The sequence below is a fragment of the Salvelinus alpinus genome, chromosome 2 (assembly GCF_045679555.1).
Source record: "Salvelinus alpinus chromosome 2, SLU_Salpinus.1, whole genome shotgun sequence".
Lineage (NCBI taxonomy): Eukaryota > Metazoa > Chordata > Actinopteri > Salmoniformes > Salmonidae > Salvelinus > Salvelinus alpinus.
Window position 1 is genome coordinate 96,099,138 of NC_092087.1, and position 17,774 is coordinate 96,116,911.

General features: G+C 49.2%; 1 protein-coding gene across 1 annotated transcript in view; it reads right to left on the minus strand.

The window, feature by feature from the left end:
* Window positions 1–35: 35 nt before the first annotated feature.
* mvb12a (multivesicular body subunit 12A) overlaps window positions 36–17,774 on the minus strand; it is a 28,730-nt gene continuing 10,991 nt past the window's right edge. The window contains exons 7-10 of the mRNA XM_071390072.1: window positions 10,350–10,462; window positions 6,711–6,769; window positions 1,120–1,179; window positions 36–856 (exon numbers count right to left, since the gene is read on the minus strand). Of these exons, the coding sequence (XP_071246173.1) occupies window positions 782–856; window positions 1,120–1,179; window positions 6,711–6,769; window positions 10,350–10,462 (307 nt within the window). The 3' untranslated portion in view covers window positions 36–781. The remainder of the gene's footprint in view (window positions 857–1,119; window positions 1,180–6,710; window positions 6,770–10,349; window positions 10,463–17,774) is intronic.

Below are 17,774 nucleotides of genomic sequence, written 5' to 3' on the forward strand. Positions count from 1 at the left end.
CCTTAATAACAAACCATTTTAGAACGGTACACACGTCAAATGATTTGGTATTTTATTTGTTTATACTTGCATGCGAGGCACAATATACAGATACGACCAGTTACAGGTAACCATACTTCCTTATTCTTTTTAAACCATGAAATGACCCATGTTTCACCACAGAGACATAACAGTAACATTATTTACATTGAAAGTGTAACAACATTTAGTTTGGTCCCTAAACATCCCAATAAAGATGAAGATCAATAGCCTGACGTTAACAGGGACACCACAACAGGTTCCTTCCATTATTCTAACAAGAGAAACAAGCATACCCTGCCAGACAACGTTCTCTTCTCCCTCAGAGTCATCTCTAACATATATAACTGGTCCCATATACGGGGCGTGAGAATGAAATGTGAGAGTTTAGAACACGGAATAAGAATGTCGGTACAATGGAGTTGTGAAGGAACTCTGGAATGCAGAATGACACTTCAGTGAAGGAACTCTGGAATGCAGAATGACACTTCAGTGAAGGAACTCTGGAATGCAGAATGACACTTCAGTGAAGGAACTCTGGAATGCAGAATGACACTTCAGTGAAGGAACTCTGGAATGCAGAATGACACTTCAGTGAAGGAACTCTGGAATGCAGAATGACACTTCTGTTCGAGTCAGTCATCTTCTAGGCACTTGGACATTGATTATCATTTCATGACCCAGACATATCACATTGAACCCCGTAGTGTTGTGGGTCGAGCAGGCCGCCGTTGTTGAGGTCGGAGTTGAAAGGTCATTGAGCTTAAGAGGTGCTTCCTGGGGTGAGAGGTCTGGTTCTCTTGGCTGCGTTTTCCTCCACGGTGAAAGTGTAGTTGTACTGTAAACACACAACATGGAAAATACACTACGACGGACCCCACAGTAACACAATCAATACCACAACATGGTCGACACTACGACGGACCCCACAGTAACACAATCAATACCACAACATGGTCGACACACTACGACGGACCCCACAGTAACACAACATGGTCGACACTACGACGGACCCCACAGTAACACAACATGGTCGACACTACGACAGATGCCACAGTAACACAATTAATACAAAAATACCACACACACACACACACCTACCTCATTTTCAATGTCCTGGACAGACTTTATGCGAATGTTGTTCAGAGTGTTTGTTGGGGTCTAGGAGGAAAGAGAGGGAGGAGAGAGAGACAGTTTAGACTCATGGTATTTTAGAGTGTTTGTTGGGGTCTAGGAGGAAAGAGAGGGAGGAGAGAGAGACAGTTTAGACTCATGGTATTTTAGAGTGTTTGTTGGGGTCTAGGAGGAAAGAGAGGGGAGGAGAGAGAGACAGTTTAGACTCATGGTATTTTAGAGTGTTTGTTGGGGTCTAGGAGGAAAGAGAGGGAGGAGAGAGAGACAGTTTAGACTCATGGTATTTTAGAGTGTTTGTTGGGGTCTAGGAGGAAAGAGAGGGGAGGAGAGAGAGACAGTTTAGACTCATGGTATTTTAGAGTGTTTGTTGGGGTCTAGGAGGAAAGAGAGGGAGGAGAGAGAGACAGTTTAGACTCATGGTATTTTAGAGTGTTTGTTGGGGTCTAGGAGGAAAGAGAGGGAGGAGAGAGAGACAGTTTAGACTCATGGTATTTTAGAGTGTTTGTTGGGGTCTAGGAGGAAAGAGAGGGAGGAGAGAGAGACAGTTTAGACTCATGGTATTTTAGAGTGTTTGTTGGGGTCTAGGAGGAAAGAGAGGGGAGGAGAGAGAGACAGTTTAGACTCATGGTATTTTAGAGTGTTTGTTGGGGTCTAGGAGGAAAGAGAGGGAGGAGAGAGAGACAGTTTAGACTCATGGTATTTTAGAGTGTTTGTTGGGGTCTAGGAGGAAAGAGAGGGGAGGAGAGAGAGACAGTTTAGACTCATGGTATTTTAGAGTGTTTGTTGGGGTCTAGGAGGAAAGAGAGGGAGGAGAGAGAGACAGTTTAGACTCATGGTATTTTAGAGTGTTTGTTGGGGTCTAGGAGGAAAGAGAGGGAGGAGAGAGAGACAGTTTAGACTCATGGTATTTTAGAGTGTTTGTTGGGGTCTAGGAGGAAAGAGAGGGGAGGAGAGAGAGACAGTTTAGACTCATGGTATTTTAGAGTGTTTGTTGGCGTCTAGGAGGAAAGAGAGGGGAGGAGAGAGAGACAGTTTAGACTCATGGTATTTTAGAGTGTTTGTTAGGGTCTAGGAGGAAAGAGAGGGAGGAGAGAGAGACAGTTTAGACTCATGGTATTTTAGAGTGTTTGTTGGGGTCTAGGAGGAAAGAGAGGGAGGAGAGAGAGACAGTTTAGACTCATGGTATTTTAGAGTGTTTGTTGGGGTCTAGGAGGAAAGAGAGGGGAGGAGAGAGAGACAGTTTAGACTCATGGTATTTTAGAGTGTTTGTTGGGGTCTAGGAGGAAAGAGAGGGAGGAGAGAGAGACAGTTTAGACTCATGGTATTTTAGAGTGTTTGTTGGGGTCTAGGAGGAAAGAGAGGGGAGGAGAGAGAGACAGTTTAGACTCATGGTATTTTAGAGTGTTTGTTGGGGTCTAGGAGGAAAGAGAGGGAGGAGAGAGAGACAGTTTAGACTCATGGTATTTTAGTGTTTGTTGGGGTCTAGGAGGAAAGAGAGGGAGGAGAGAGAGACAGTTTAGACTCATGGTATTTTAGAGTGTTTGTTGGCGTCTAGGAGGAAAGAGAGGGGAGGAGAGAGAGACAGTTTAGACTCATGGTATTTTAGTGTTTGTTGGGGTCTAGGAGGAAAGAGAGGGAGGAGAGAGAGACAGTTTAGACTCATGGTATTTTAGAGTGTTTGTTGGCGTCTAGGAGGAAAGAGAGGGGGGAGAGAGAGACAGTTTAGACTCAATGGTATTTTAGAGTGTTTGTTGGGGTCTAGGAGGAAAGAGAGGGAGGAGAGAGAGACAGTTTAGACTCATGGTATTTTAGAGTGTTTGTTGGGGTCTAGGAGGAAAGAGAGGGAGAAGAGAGAGACAGTTTAGACTCATGGTATTTTAGAGTGTTTGTTGGGGTCTAGGAGGAAAGAGAGGGGAGGAGAGAGAGACAGTTTAGACTCATGGTATTTTAGAGTGTTTGTTGGGGTCTAGGAGGAAAGAGAGGGAGGAGAGAGAGACAGTTTAGACTCATGGTATTTTAGAGTGTTTGTTGGGGGTCTAGGAGGAAAGAGAGGGGAGAAGAGAGAGACAGTTTAGACTCATGGTATTTTAGAGTGTTTGTTGGGGTCTAGGAGGAAAGAGAGGGGAGAAGAGAGAGACAGTTTAGACTCATGGTATTTTAGAGTGTTTGTTGGGGGTCTAGGAGGAAAGAGAGGGAGGAGAGAGAGACAGTTTAGACTCATGGTATTTTAGAGTGTTTGTTGGGGTCTAGGAGGAAAGAGAGGGAGGAGAGAGAGACCGTTTAGACTCATGGTATTTTAGAGTGTTTGTTGGGGTCTAGGAGGAAAGAGAGGGGAGGAGAGAGAGACAGTTTAGACTCATGATATTTTAGAGTGTTTGTTGGCGTCTAGGAGGAAAGAGAGGGGAGGAGAGAGAGACAGTTTAGACTCATGGTATTTTAGAGTGTTTGTTGGGGTCGAGGAGGAAAGAGGGGGAGGAGAGAGAGACAGTTTAGACTCATGGTATTTTAGAGTGTTTGTTGGGGTCTAGGAGGAAAGAGAGGGGGGGGGGAGAGAGACAGTTTAGACTCATGGTATTTTAGAGTGTTTGTTGGGGTCTAGGAGGAAAGAGAGGGAGGAGAGAGAGACAGTTTAGACTCATGGTATTTTAGAGTGTTTGTTGGGGTCTAGGAGGAAAGAGAGGGAGAAGAGAGAGACAGTTTAGACTCATGGTATTTTAGAGTGTTTGTTGGGGTCTAGGAGGAAAGAGAGGGGAGGAGAGAGAGACAGTTTAGACTCATGGTATTTTAGAGTGTTTGTTGGGGTCTAGGAGGAAAGAGAGGGGAGGAGAGAGAGACAGTTTAGACTCATGGTATTTTAGAGTGTTTGTTGGGGTCTAGGAGGAAAGAGAGGGGAGGAGAGAGAGACAGTTTAGACTCATGGTATTTTAGAGTGTTTGTTGGGGTCTAGGAGGAAAGAGAGGGGAGGAGAGAGAGACAGTTTAGACTCATGGTATTTTAGAGTGTTTGTTGGGGTCTAGGAGGAAAGAGAGGGAGGAGAGAGAGACAGTTTAGACTCATGGTATTTTAGAGTGTTTGTTGGGGTCTAGGAGGAAAGAGAGGGAGGAGAGAGAGACAGTTTAGACTCATGGTATTTTAGAGTGTTTGTTGGGGTCTAGGAGGAAAGAGAGGGGAGGAGAGAGAGACAGTTTAGACTCATGGTATTTTAGAGTGTTTGTTGGGGTCTAGGAGGAAAGAGAGGGGAGGAGAGAGAGACAGTTTAGACTCATGGTATTTTAGAGTGTTTGTTGGGGTCTAGGAGGAAAGAGAGGGGAGGAGAGAGAGACAGTTTAGACTCATGGTATTTTAGAGTGTTTGTTGGGGTCTAGGAGGAAAGAGAGGGGAGGAGAGAGAGACAGTTTAGACTCATGGTATTTTAGAGTGTTTGTTGGGATCTAGGAGGAAAGAGAGGGAGGAGAGAGAGACAGTTTAGACTCATGGTATTTTAGAGTGTTTGTTGGCGTCTAGGAGGAAAGAGAGGGAGGAGAGAGAGACAGTTTAGACTCATGGTATTTTAGAGTGTTTGTTGGCGTCTAGGAGGAAAGAGAGGGGAGGAGAGAGAGACAGTTTAGACTCATGGTATTTTAGAGTGTTTGTTGGGGTCTAGGAGGAAAGAGAGGGAGAGGAGAGACAGTTTAGACTCATGGTATTTTAGAGTGTTTGTTGGCGTCTAGGAGGAAAGAGAGGGGAGGAGAGAGAGACAGTTTAGACTCATGGTATTTTAGAGTGTTTGTTGGGGTCTAGGAGGAAAGAGAGGGGAGGAGAGAGAGACAGTTTAGACTCATGGTATTTTAGAGTGTTTGTTGGCGTCTAGGAGGAAAGAGAGGGGAGGAGAGAGAGACAGTTTAGACTCATGGTATTTTAGAGTGTTTGTTGGGGTCTAGGAGGAAAGAGAGGGAGGAGAGAGAGACAGTTTAGACTCATGGTATTTTAGAGTGTTTGTTGGCGTCTAGGAGGAAAGAGAGGGGAGGAGAGAGAGACAGTTTAGACTCATGGTATTTTAGAGTGTTTGTTGGGGTCTAGGAGGAAAGAGGGAGGAGAGAGACAGTTTAGACTCATGGTATTTTAGAGTGTTTGTTGGGGTCTAGGAGGAAAGAGAGGGGAGGAGAGAGAGACAGTTTAGACTCATGGTATTTTAGAGTGTTTGTTGGCGTCTAGGAGGAAAGAGAGGGGAGGAGAGAGAGACAGTTTAGACTCATGGTATTTTAGAGTGTTTGTTGGGGTCTAGGAGGAAAGAGAGGGGAGGAGAGAGAGACAGTTTAGACTCATGGTATTTTAGAGTGTTTGTTGGGGTCGAGGAGGAAAGAGAGGGAGGAGAGAGAGACAGTTTAGACTCATGGTATTTTAGAGTGTTTGTTGGGGTCTAGGAGGAAAGAGAGGGAGGAGAGAGAGACAGTTTAGACTCATGGTATTTTAGAGTGTTTGTTGGGGTCTAGGAGGAAAGAGAGGGGAGAAGAGAGAGACAGTTTAGAATCATGGTATTTTAGAGTGTTTGTTGGGGTCTAGGAGGAAAGAGAGGGGAGAAGAGAGAGACAGTTTAGACTCATGGTATTTTAGAGTGTTTGTTGGGGTCTAGGAGGAAAGAGAGGGAGGAGAGAGAGACAGTTTAGACTCATGGTATTTTAGAGTGTTTGTTGGGGTCTAGGAGGAAAGAGAGGGAGGAGAGAGAGACAGTTTAGACTCATGGTATTTTAGAGTGTTTGTTGGGGTCTAGGAGGAAAGAGAGGGAGGAGAGAGAGACAGTTTAGACTCATGGTATTTTAGAGTGTTTGTTGGGGTCTAGGAGGAAAGAGGGGGAGGAGAGAGAGACAGTTTAGACTCATGGTATTTTAGAGTGTTTGTTGGGGTCTAGGAGGAAAGAGAGGGAGGAGAGAGAGACAGTTTAGACATGGTATTTTAGAGTGTTTGTTGGGGTCTAGGAGGAAAGAGAGGGAGGAGAGAGAGACAGTTTAGACTCATGGTATTTTAGAGTGTTTGTTGGGTTCTAGGAGGAAAGAGAGGGAGGAGAGAGAGACAGTTTAGACATGGTATTTTAGAGTGTTTGTTGGGGTCTAGGAGGAAAGAGAGGGGAGGAGAGAGAGACAGTTTAGACTCATGGTATTTTAGAGTGTTTGTTGGGGGTCTAGGAGGAAAGAGAGGGGGGAGAGAGAGACAGTTTAGACTCATGGTATTTTAGAGTGTTTGTTGGGGTCTAGGAGGAAAGAGAGGGGAGAAGAGAGAGACAGTTTAGACTCATGGTATTTTAGAGTGTTTGTTGGGGTCTAGGAGGAAAGAGAGGGAGGAGAGAGAGACAGTTTAGACTCATGGTATTTTAGAGTGTTTGTTGGCGTCTAGGAGGAAAGAGAGGGGAGGAGAGAGAGACAGTTTAGACTCATGGTATTTTAGAGTGTTTGTTGGCGTCTAGGAGGAAAGAGAGGGGAGGAGAGAGAGACAGTTTAGACTCATGGTATTTCACCACTGGAAGTAAAAGTAGTCCATGTCACTTTACCAGTAAAACGATGGTGGTTGGTATTTCAACTTACCGTGCCGTTGGTTTGGGTCTTGAACTTGGGGTGCAGAGTGAAGGGAACACCATCTATGGCTGGAGAGGGAGGGAGGGAGGTGGAGAGGGAGGGAGGGAGGTGGAGGGGAAAGAGATGGAGGGTAGAAAGAGTGAGGGAGAGGGATGGTAGGAGGAGAGGGAGGGAGAGAGGTGGAGGGGAAAGAGATGGAGGGTAGAAAGAGTGAGAGAGAGGGATGGTAGGAGGAGAGGGAGGGAGAGGTGGAGGGGAAAGAGATGGAGGGTAGAAAGAGTGAGAGAGAGGGATGGTAGGAGCAGAGGGAGGGAGAGAGGTGGAGGGGAAAGAGATGGAGGGTAGAAAGAGTGAGAGAGAGGGATGGTAGGAGGAGAGGGAGGGAGAGAGGTGGAGGGGAAAGAGATGGAGGGTAGAAAGAGTGAGAGAGAGGGATGGTAGGAGGAGAGGGAGGGAGAGAGGTGGAGGGGAAAGAGATGGAGGGTAGAAAGAGTGAGAGAGAGGGATGGTAGGAGGAGAGGGAGGGAGAGAGGTGGAGGGGAAAGAGATGGAGGGTAGAAAGAGTGAGAGAGAGGGATGGTAGGAGGAGAGGGAGGGAGAGAGGTGGAGGGGAAAGAGATGGAGGGTAGAAAGAGTGAGAGAGAGGGATGGTAGGAGGAGAGGGAGGGAGAGAAGACAGGTGGAGGGGAAAGAGATGGAGGGTAGAAAGAGTGAGAGAGAGGGATGGTAAGAGGAGAGGGAGGGAGAGAAGAGAGGTGGAGGGGAAAGAGATGGAGGGTAGAAAGAGTGAGAGAGAGGGATGGTAGGAGGAGAGGGAGGGTGGAGAGAGGTATTTGGTATTTTGGTAGGATCCCCATTAGCTGTTGTAAAAGCAGCAGCTACACTTCCTGGGGACCACATAACATGAAACACGACATAATACAGTGAGGGAAAAAAGTATTTGATCCCCTGCTGATTTTGTACGTTTGCCCACTGACAAAGAAATGATCAGTCTATAATTTTAATGGTAGGTTTATTTGAACAGTGAGAGACAGAATAACAACAAAAATATCCAGAAAAACGCATATCAAAAATGTTATAAATTGATTTGCATTTTAATGAGGGAAATAAGTATTTGACCCCCTCTCAATCAGAAAGATTTCTGGCTCCCAGGTGTCTTTCATACAGGTAACGAGCTGAGATTAGGAGCACACTCTTAAAGGGAGTGCTCCTAATCTCAGTTTCTTACCTGTATAAAAGATACCTGTCCACAGAAGCAATCAATCAATCAGATTCCAAACTCTCCACCATGGCCAAGACCAAAGAGCTCTCCAAGGATGTCAGGGACAAGATTGTAGACCTACACAAGGCTGGAATGGGCTACAAGACCATCGCCAAGCAGCTTGGTGAGAAGGTGACAACAGTTTCTGCGATTATTCGCAAATGGAAGAAACACAAAAGAACTGTCAATCTCCCTCAGCCTGGGGCTCGATGCAAGATCTCACCTCGTGGAGTTGCAATGATCATGAGAACGGTGGGGAATCAGCCCAGAACTACATAGGAGGATATTGTCAATGATCTCAAGGCAGCTGGGACCATAGTCATCAAGAAAACAATTGGTAACACACTACGCCGTGAAGGACTGAAATCCTGCAGCGTCCGCAAGGTCCCCCTGCTCAAGAAAGCACATATACATGCCCGTCTGAAGTTTGCCAATGAACATCTGAATGATTCAGAGGACAACTGGGTGAACGTGTTGTGGTCAGATGAGACCAAAATGGAGTTCTTTGGCATCAACTCAACTTGCCGTGTTTGGAAGAGGAGGAATGCTGCCTATGACCCCAAGAACACCATCCCCACCGTCAAACATGGAGATGGAAACATTATGCTTTGGGGGTGTTTTTCTGCTTAGGGGACAGGACAACTTCACCGCATCAAAGGGACGATGGACGGGGCCATGTACCGTCAAATCTTGGGTGAAAACCTCCTTCCCTCAGCCAGGGTATTGAAAATGGGTCGTGGATCGTTACTCCAGCATGACAATGACCCAAAACACACGGCCAAGGCAACAAAGGAGTGGCTCAAGAAGAAGCACATTAAGGTCCCGGAGTGGCCTAGCCAGTCTCCAGACCTTAATCCCATAAAAAATCTGTGGAGGGAGCTGAAGGTTCGAGTTGCCAAACGTCAGCCTCGAAACATTAATGACTTGAAGAAGATCTGCAAAGAGGAGTGGGACAAAATCCCTCCTGAGATGTGTGCAAACCTGGTGGCCAACTACAAGAAACGTCTGACCTCTGTGATTGTCAACAAGGGTTTTTCCACCAAGTACTAAGTCATGTTTTGCAGAGGGGTCAAATACTTATTTCCCTCATTAAAATGCAAATCAATTCATAACATATTTGACATGCGTTTTTCTGGATTTTTTTGTTGATATTCTGTCTCTCACTGTTCAAATAAACCTACCATTAAAATTATAGACTGATCATTTCTTTGTCAGTGGGCAAACGTACAAAATCAGCAGGGGATCAAATACTTTTTTCCCTCACTGTACACTTCCTGGGGACCACACAACATGAAACATGACATAATACACTTCCTGGGGACAACACAACATGAAACACGACATAATACACTTCCTGGGGACCACACAACATGAAACATGACATAATACACAACACATGAAACATGACATAATACACTTCCTGGGGTCCACAACATGAAACATGACATAATACACACAACATGAAACATGACATAATACACAACACATGAAACATGACATAATACACTTCCTGGGGACCACATAACATGAAACATGACATAATACACTTCCTGGGGACCACATAACATGAAACATGACATAATACACTTCCTGGGGACCACATAACATGAAACATGACATAATACACTTCCTGGGGACCACATAACATGAAACATGACATAATACACTTCCTGGGGACAACACAACATGAAACATGACATAATACACTTCCTGGGGACCACACAACATGAAACATGACATAATACAGAACATTAATAGACAGGAACAGCTCAAGGAGAGAACTACATACATGGTCAATACACTACAACGGACCAGGGAGGTGTGTGTGTGTGTGTGTGTGTGTGTGTGTGTGTGTGTGTGTGTGTGTGTGTGTGTGTGTGAGATGAAAGGTAGAGAGAGAGATGATAGGTAGAGAGAGGGATGATAGGTAGAGAGAGGGATGATAGGTAGAGAGTGGGTAGGTAGAGAGAGGAAAGATAGGGTAGAGGTAGAGAGGGGAAGGTAGGTAGAGAGAGGAAGGTAGGTAGAGAGAGGAAGGTAGGTAGAGGGAGGAAGGTAGGTAGAGAGAGGGAGGATAGGTAGAGAGAGGAAGGTTGGTAGAGTTAGGGAGGATAGGTAGAGAGAGGAAGGTAGGTAGAGAGAGAGGAAGGTAGAGAGAGGAAGGTAGATAGAGAGAGGGAGGAAGGTAGAGAGAGGAAGGTAGATAGAGAGAGGGAGGATAGGTAGATAGAGAGAGGAAGGTAGGTAGAGAGAGGGAGGATAGGTAGATAGAGAGAGGAAGGTAGGTAGAGAGAGGGAGGATAGGTAGAGAGAGTCAGTACATCAGTCTTTATAACATGTACAGTATCTGTCTCTTATCTAGAAGTGTTTTCTGAATTTTGGTCAACCTGAGATGCCGTAGATGTTGCTGCTGTCAACCACTTTGTCCAGAGTGTCGTTCAATTGGAGGTTGCTGCGGCGATGGCTGAGCTTCCTGCCAGGGGGCATGGGTGGAGCGTTGCTATGGAGACAGGGAGACCTAAGTCAGTCTGTGGAATTCTGAGTAGAAGTTTACCATCACTCTCACCTGGCTCTGAGATTCACCTGGCCACAGAGAGAGGGTTACCATCACTCTCACCTGGCTCTGAGATTCACCTGGCCACAGAGAGAGGGTTACTATCACTCTCACCTAGCTCTGAGATTCACCTGGCCACAGAGAGAGGTTTACCATCACTCTCACCTGGCTCTGAGATTCACCTGGCCACAGAGAGAGGGTTACCATCACTCTCACCTGGCTCTGAGATTCACCTGGCCACAGAGAGAGGGTTACCATCACTCTCACCTGGCTCTGAGATTCACCTGGCCACAGAGAGAGGGTTACTATCACTCTCACCTAGCTCTGAGATTCACCTGGCCACAGAGAGAGGTTTACCATCACTCTCACCTGGCTCTGAGATTCACCTGGCCACAGAGAGAGGGTTACCATCACTCTCACCTGGCTCTGAGATCCACCTGGCCACAGAGAGAGGGTTACCATCACTCTCACCTGGCTCTGAGATTCACCTGGCCACAGAGAGAGGTTTACCATCACTCTCACCTGGCTCTGAGATTCACCTGGCCACAGAGAGAGGGTTACCATCACTCTCACCTGGCTCTGAGATCCACCTGGCCACAGAGAGAGGTTTACCATCACTCTCACCTGGCTCTGAGAATCACCTGGCCACAGAGAGAGGTTTACCATCACTCTCACCTGGCTCTGAGATTCACCTGGCCACAGAGAGAGGGTTACCATCACTCTCACCTGGCTCTGAGATTCACCTGGCCACAGAGAGAGGGTTACCATCACTCTCACCTGGCTCTGAGATTCACCTGGCCACAGAGAGAGGGTTACCATCACTCTCACCTGGCTCTGAGATTCACCTGGCCACAGAGAGAGGGTTACCATCACTCTCACCTGGCTCTGAGATTCACCTGGCCACAGAGAGAGGGTTACTATCACTCTCACCTAGCTCTGAGATTCACCTGGCCACAGAGAGAGGTTTACCATCACTCTCACCTGGCTCTGAGATTCACCTGGCCACAGAGAGAGGGTTACCATCACTCTCACCTGGCTCTGAGATCCACCTGGCCACAGAGAGAGGGTTACCATCACTCTCACCTGGCTCTGAGATTCACCTGGCCACAGAGAGAGGTTTACCATCACTCTCACCTGGCTCTGAGATTCACCTGGCCACAGAGAGAGGGTTACCATCACTCTCACCTGGCTCTGAGATCCACCTGGCCACAGAGAGAGGGTTACCATCACTCTCACCTGGCTCTGAGATTCACCTGGCCACAGAGAGAGGTTTACCATCATTCTCACCTGGCTCTGAGATTCACCTGGCCACAGAGAGAGGTTTACCATCACTCTCACCTGGCTCTGAGATTCACCTGGCCACAGAGAGAGGGTTACCATCCCTCTCACCTGGCTCTGAGATTCACCTGGCCACAGAGAGAGGGTTACCATCCCTCTCACCTGGCTCTGAGATCCACCTGGCCACAGAGAGAGGTTTACCATCACTCTCACCTGGCTCTGAGATTCACCTGGCCACAGAGAGAGGGTTACCATCACTCTCACCTGGCTCTGAGATCCACCTGGCCACAGAGAGAGGGTTACCATAACTCTCACCTGGCTCTGAGATCCACCTGGCCACAGAGAGAGGGTTACCATCACTCTCACCTGGCTCTGAGATCCACCTGGCCACAGAGAGAGGGTTACCATCACTCTCACCTGGCTCTGAGATTCACTTGGCCACAGAGAGAGGGTTACCATCACTCTCACCTGGCTCTGAGATTCACCTGGCCACAGAGAGAGGGTTACCTCACTCTCACCTGGCTCTGAGATTCACTTGGCCACAGAGAGAGGGTTACCATCACTCTCACCTGGCTCTGAGATTCACCTGGCCACAGAGAGAGGGTTACCATCACTGTCACTTGGCCACAGAGAGAGGGTTACCATCACTCTCACCTGGCTCTGAGATCCACCTGGCCACAGAGAGAGGGTTCCCAACACTCTCACCTGGCTCTGAGATTCACCTGGCAACAGAGAGAGAGGGTTACCATCACTCTCACCTGGCTCTGAGATTCACCTGGCCACAGAGAGAGAGGGTTACCATCACTCTCACCTGGCTCTGAGATCCACCTGGCCACAGAGAGAGAGTGTTACCATCAGGGGTTATAGTTAGAGAGATGTCCTGTGTAGGTCCTATCTGGTTAATATAAGTTAACCAGGCCAGTAGCCATACACCCAGATCTGAGTCTCTCACCTGAGAGCTACCTGGACAGCAGGTGTACAGTACCTGGGTCTGAGAGGTAGCAGCCTCACCTAACCTAGTCTCACCTGGGTGGAAGGTCTAAGGTAACAGCCTCACCTAACCTAGTCTCACCTGGGTGGGAGGTCTAAGGTAACAGCCTCACCTGGGTGGGAGGTCTAAGGTAACAGCCTCACCTGGGTGGGAGGTCTAAGGTAACAGTCTCACCTGGGTGGGAGGTCTAAGGTAACAGTCTCACCTGGGTGGGAGGACTAAGGTAACAGTCTCACCTGGGTGGGAGGTCTAAGGTAACAGTCTCACCTGGGTGGGAGGTCTAAGGTAACAGTCTCACCTGGGTGGGAGGTCTAAGGTAACAGTCTCACCTGGGTGGGAGGTGTAAGGTAACAGTCTCACCTGGGTGGGAGGTCTAAGGTAACAGTCTCACCTGGGTGGGAGGACTAAGGTAACAGTCTCACCTGGGTGGGAGGTTTAAGGTAACAGTCTCACCTGGGTGGGAGGTCTAAGGTAACAGCCTCACCTAACCAAGTCTCAGCTGGGTGGGAGGACTAAGGTAACAGTCTCACCTAACCTAGTCTCACCTGGGTGGGAGGACTAAGGTAACAGCCTCACCTAACCTAGTCTCACCTGGGTGGGAGGTCTAAGGTAACAGTCTCACCTAACCTAGTCTCACCTGGGTGGGAGGACTAAGGTAACAGTCTCACCTGGGTAGGAGGTCTAAGGTAACAGTCTCACCTGGGTGGGAGGTCTAAGGTAACAGTCTCACCTAACCTAGTCTCACCTGGGTGGGAGGTCTAAGATAACAGTCTCACCTAACCAAGTCTCAGCTGGGTGGGAGGTCTAAGATAACAGTCTCACCTAACCTAGTCTCACCTGGGTGGGAGGACTAAGGTAACAGCCTCACCTAACCTAGTCTCACCTGGGTGGGAGGACTAAGGTAACAGTCTCACCTGGGTGGGAGGTCTAAGGTAACAGCCTCACCTGGGTGGGAGGTCTAAGGTAACAGTCTCACCTGGGTGGGAGGTCTAAGGTAACAGCCTCACCTAACCTAGTCTCACCTGGGTGGGAGGTCTAAGGTAACAGTCTCACCTGGGTGGGAGGTCTAAGGTAACAGTCTCACCTGGGTGGAAGGTCTAAGGTAACAATCTCACCTGGGTGGGAGGACTAAGGTAACAGTCTCACCTGGGTGGGAGGTCTAAGGTAACAGGCTCACCTGAGTGGGAGGTCTAAGGTAACAGTCTCACCTGGGTGGGAGATCTAAGGTAACAGCCTCACCTAACCTAGTCTCACCTGGGTGGGAGGTCTAAGGTAACAGTCTCACCTGGGTGGGAGGTCTAAGGTAACAGTCTCACCTGGGTGTGAGATCTAAGGTAACAGTCTCATCTGGGTGGGAGGTCTAAGGTAACAGCCTCACCTAACCTAGTCTCACCTGGGTGGGAGGTCTAAGGTAACAGCCTCACCTGGGTGGGAGGTCTAAGGTAACAGCCTCACCTGGGTGGGAGGTCTAAGGTAACAGTCTCACCTGGGTGGAAGGTCTAAGGTAACAGTCTCAACTAACCTAGTCTCACCTGGGTGGGAGGTCTAAGGTAACAGCCTCACCTGGGTGGGAGGTCTAAGGTAACAGTCTCACCTGGGTGGGAGGTCTAAGGTAACAGCCTCACCTGGGTGGGAGGTCTAAGGTAACAGCCTCACCTGGGTGGGAGGTCTAAGGTAACAGCCTCACCTGGGTGGGAGGTGTAAGGTAACAGTCTCACCTGGGTGGGAGGTCTAAGGTAACAGCCTCACCTGGGTGGGAGGTCTAAGGTAACAGTCTCACCTGAGTGGGAGGTCTAAGGTAACAGTCTCACCTGGGTGGGAGGTCTAAAGTAACAGCCTCACCTAACCTAGTCTCACCTGGGTGGGAGGTCTAAGGTAACAGTCTCACCTGGTTGGGAGGTCTAAGGTAACAGTCTCACCTGGGTGGAAGGTCTACGGTAACAATCCCACCTGGGTGGGAGGTCTAAGGTAACAATCTCACCTGGGTGGGAGGTCTAAGGTAACAATCTCACCTGGGTGGGAGGTCTAAGGTAACAGCCTCACCTAACCTAGTCTCACCTGGGTGGGAGGTCTAAGGTAACAGCCTCACCTAACCTAGTCTCACCTGGGTGGGAGGTCTAAGGTAACAGTCTCACCTGGGTGGGAGGTCTAAGGTAACAGTCTCACCTGGGTGGGAGGTCTAAGGTAACAATCTCACCTGGGTGGGAGGTGTAAGGTAACAGTCTCACCTGGGTGGGAGGTCTAAGGTAACAGTCTCACCTGGGTGGGAGGTCTAAGGTAACAGTCTCACCTGGGTGGGAGGTCTAAGGTAACAGTCTCACCTCGGTGGGAGGTGTAAGGTAACAGTCTCACCTGGGTGGGAGGTCTAAGGTAACAGTCTCACCTGGGTGGGAGGTCTAAGGTAACAGTCTCACCTGGGTGGGAGGTGTACGGTAACAGCCTCACCTGGGTGGGAGGTCTAAGGTAACAATCTCACCTGGGTGGGAGGTGTAAGGTAACAGTCTCACCTGGGTGGGAGGTGTAAGTTAACAGTCTCACCTGGGTGGGAGGTGTAAGGTAACAATCTCACCTGGGTGGGAGGTGTAAGGTAACAGTCTCACCTGGGTGGGAGATGTAAGGTAACAGTCTCACCTGGGTGGGAGGTGTAAGGTAACAGTCTCACCTGGGTGGGAGGTGTAAGGTAACAGTCTCACCTGGGTGGGAGGTGTAAGGTAACAGTCTCACCTGGGTGGGAGGTGTACGGTAACAGTCTCACCTGGGTGGGAGGTGTAAGGTAACAGTCTCACCTGGGTGGGAGGTGTAAGGTAACAGTCTCACCTGGGTGGGAGGTGTAAGGTAACAGTCTCACCTGGGTGGGAGGTGTAAGGTAACAGTCTCACCTGGGTGGGAGGTGTAAGGTAACAGTCTCACCTGGGTGGGAGGTGTACGGTAACAGTCTCACCTGGGTGGGAGGTGTAAGGTAACAGTCTCACCTGGGTGGGAGGTGTAAGGTAACAGTCTCACCGGGGTGGGAGGTGTACGGTAACAGTCTCACCTGGGTGGGAGGTGTACGGTAACAGTCTCACCTGGGTGGGAGGTGTACGAAAACAGTCTCACCTGGGTGGGAGGTGTACGATAACAGTCTCACCTGGGTGGGAGGTCTAAGGTAACAGCCTCACCTGGGTGGGAGGTGTAAGGTAACAGTCTCACCTGGGTGGGAGGTCTAAGGTAACAGCCTCACCTGGGTGGGAGGTCTAAGGTAACAGTCTCACCTGAGTGGGAGGTCTAAGGTAACAGTCTCACCTGGGTGGGAGGTCTAAGGTAACAGCCTCACCTAACCTAGTCTCACCTGGGTGGGAGGTCTAAGGTAACAGTCTCACCTGGTTGGGAGGTCTAAGGTAACAGTCTCACCTGGGTGGAAGGTCTACGGTAACAATCCCACCTGGGTGGGAGGTCTAAGGTAACAATCTCGCCTGGGTGGGAGGTCTAAGGTAACAATCTCACCTGGGTGGGAGGTCTAAGGTAACAGCCTCACCTAACCTAGTCTCACCTGGGTGGGAGGTCTAAGGTAACAAGTCTCACCTGGGTGGGAGGTCTAAGGTAACAGTCTCACCTGGGTGGGAGGTCTAAGGTAACAATCTCACCTGGGTGGGAGGTGTAAGGTAACAGTCTCACCTGGGTGGGAGGTCTAAGGTAACAGTCTCACCTGGGTGGGAGGTCTAAGGTAACAGTCTCACCTGGGTGGGAGGTGTAAGGTAACAGTCTCACCTGGGTGGGAGGTGTAAGGTAACAGTCTCACCTGGGTGGGAGGTCTAAGGTAACAGTCTCACCTGGGTGGGAGGTCTAAGGTAACAGTCTCACCTGGGTGGGAGGTGTACGGTAACAGCCTCACCTGGGTGGGAGGTCTAAGGTAACAATCTCACCTGGGTGGGAGGTGTAAGGTAACAGTCTCACCTGGGTGGGAGGTGTAAGTTAACAGTCTCACCTGGGTGGGAGGTGTAAGGTAACAATCTCACCTGGGTGGGAGGTCTAAGGTAACAGTCTCACCTGGGTGGGAGATGTAAGGTAACAGTCTCACCTGGGTGGGAGGTGTAAGGTAACAGTCTCACCTGGGTGGGAGGTGTAAGGTAACAGTCTCACCTGGGTGGGAGGTGTAAGGTAACAGTCTCACCTGGGTGGGAGGTGTACGGTAACAGTCTCACCTGGGTGGGAGGTGTAAGGTAACAGTCTCACCTGGGTGGGAGGTGTAAGGTAACAGTCTCACCGGGGTGGGAGGTGTACGGTAACAGTCTCACCGGGGTGGGAGGTGTACGGTAACAGTCTCACCTGGGTGGGAGGTGTAAGGTAACAGTCTCACCTGGGTGGGAGGTGTAAGGTAACAGTCTCACCTGGGTGGGAGGTGTAAGGTAACAGTCTCACCTGGGTGGGAGGTGTAAGGTAACAGTCTCACCTGGGTGGGAGGTGTACGGTAACAGTCTCACCTGGGTGGGAGGTGTACGATAACAGTCTCACCTGGGTGGGAGGTGTACGATAACAGTCTCACCTGGGTGGGAGGTGTACGATAACAGTCTCACCTGGGTGGGAGGTGTAAGGTAACAGTCTCACCTGGGTGGGAGGTGTACGGTAACAGTCTCACCTGGGTGGGAGGTCTAAGGTAATAGTCTCACCTGGGTGGGAGGTGTAAGGTAACAGTCTCACCTGGGTGGGAGGTCTAAGGTAACAGTCTCACCTGGGTGGGAGGTCTAAGGTAACAGTCTCACCTGGGTGGGAGGTGTACGGTAACAGTCTCACCTGGGTGGGAGGTGTACGGTAACAGTCTCACCTGGGTGGGAGGTGTAAGGTAACAGTCTCACCTGGGTGGGAGGTGTACGGTAACAGTCTCAGCTGGGTGGGAGGTCTAAGGTAACAGTCTCACCTGGGTGGGAGGTGTAAGGTAACAGTCTCACCTGGGTGGGAGGTGTAAGGTAACAGTCTCACCTGGGTGGGAGGTCTAAGGTAACAGTCTCACCT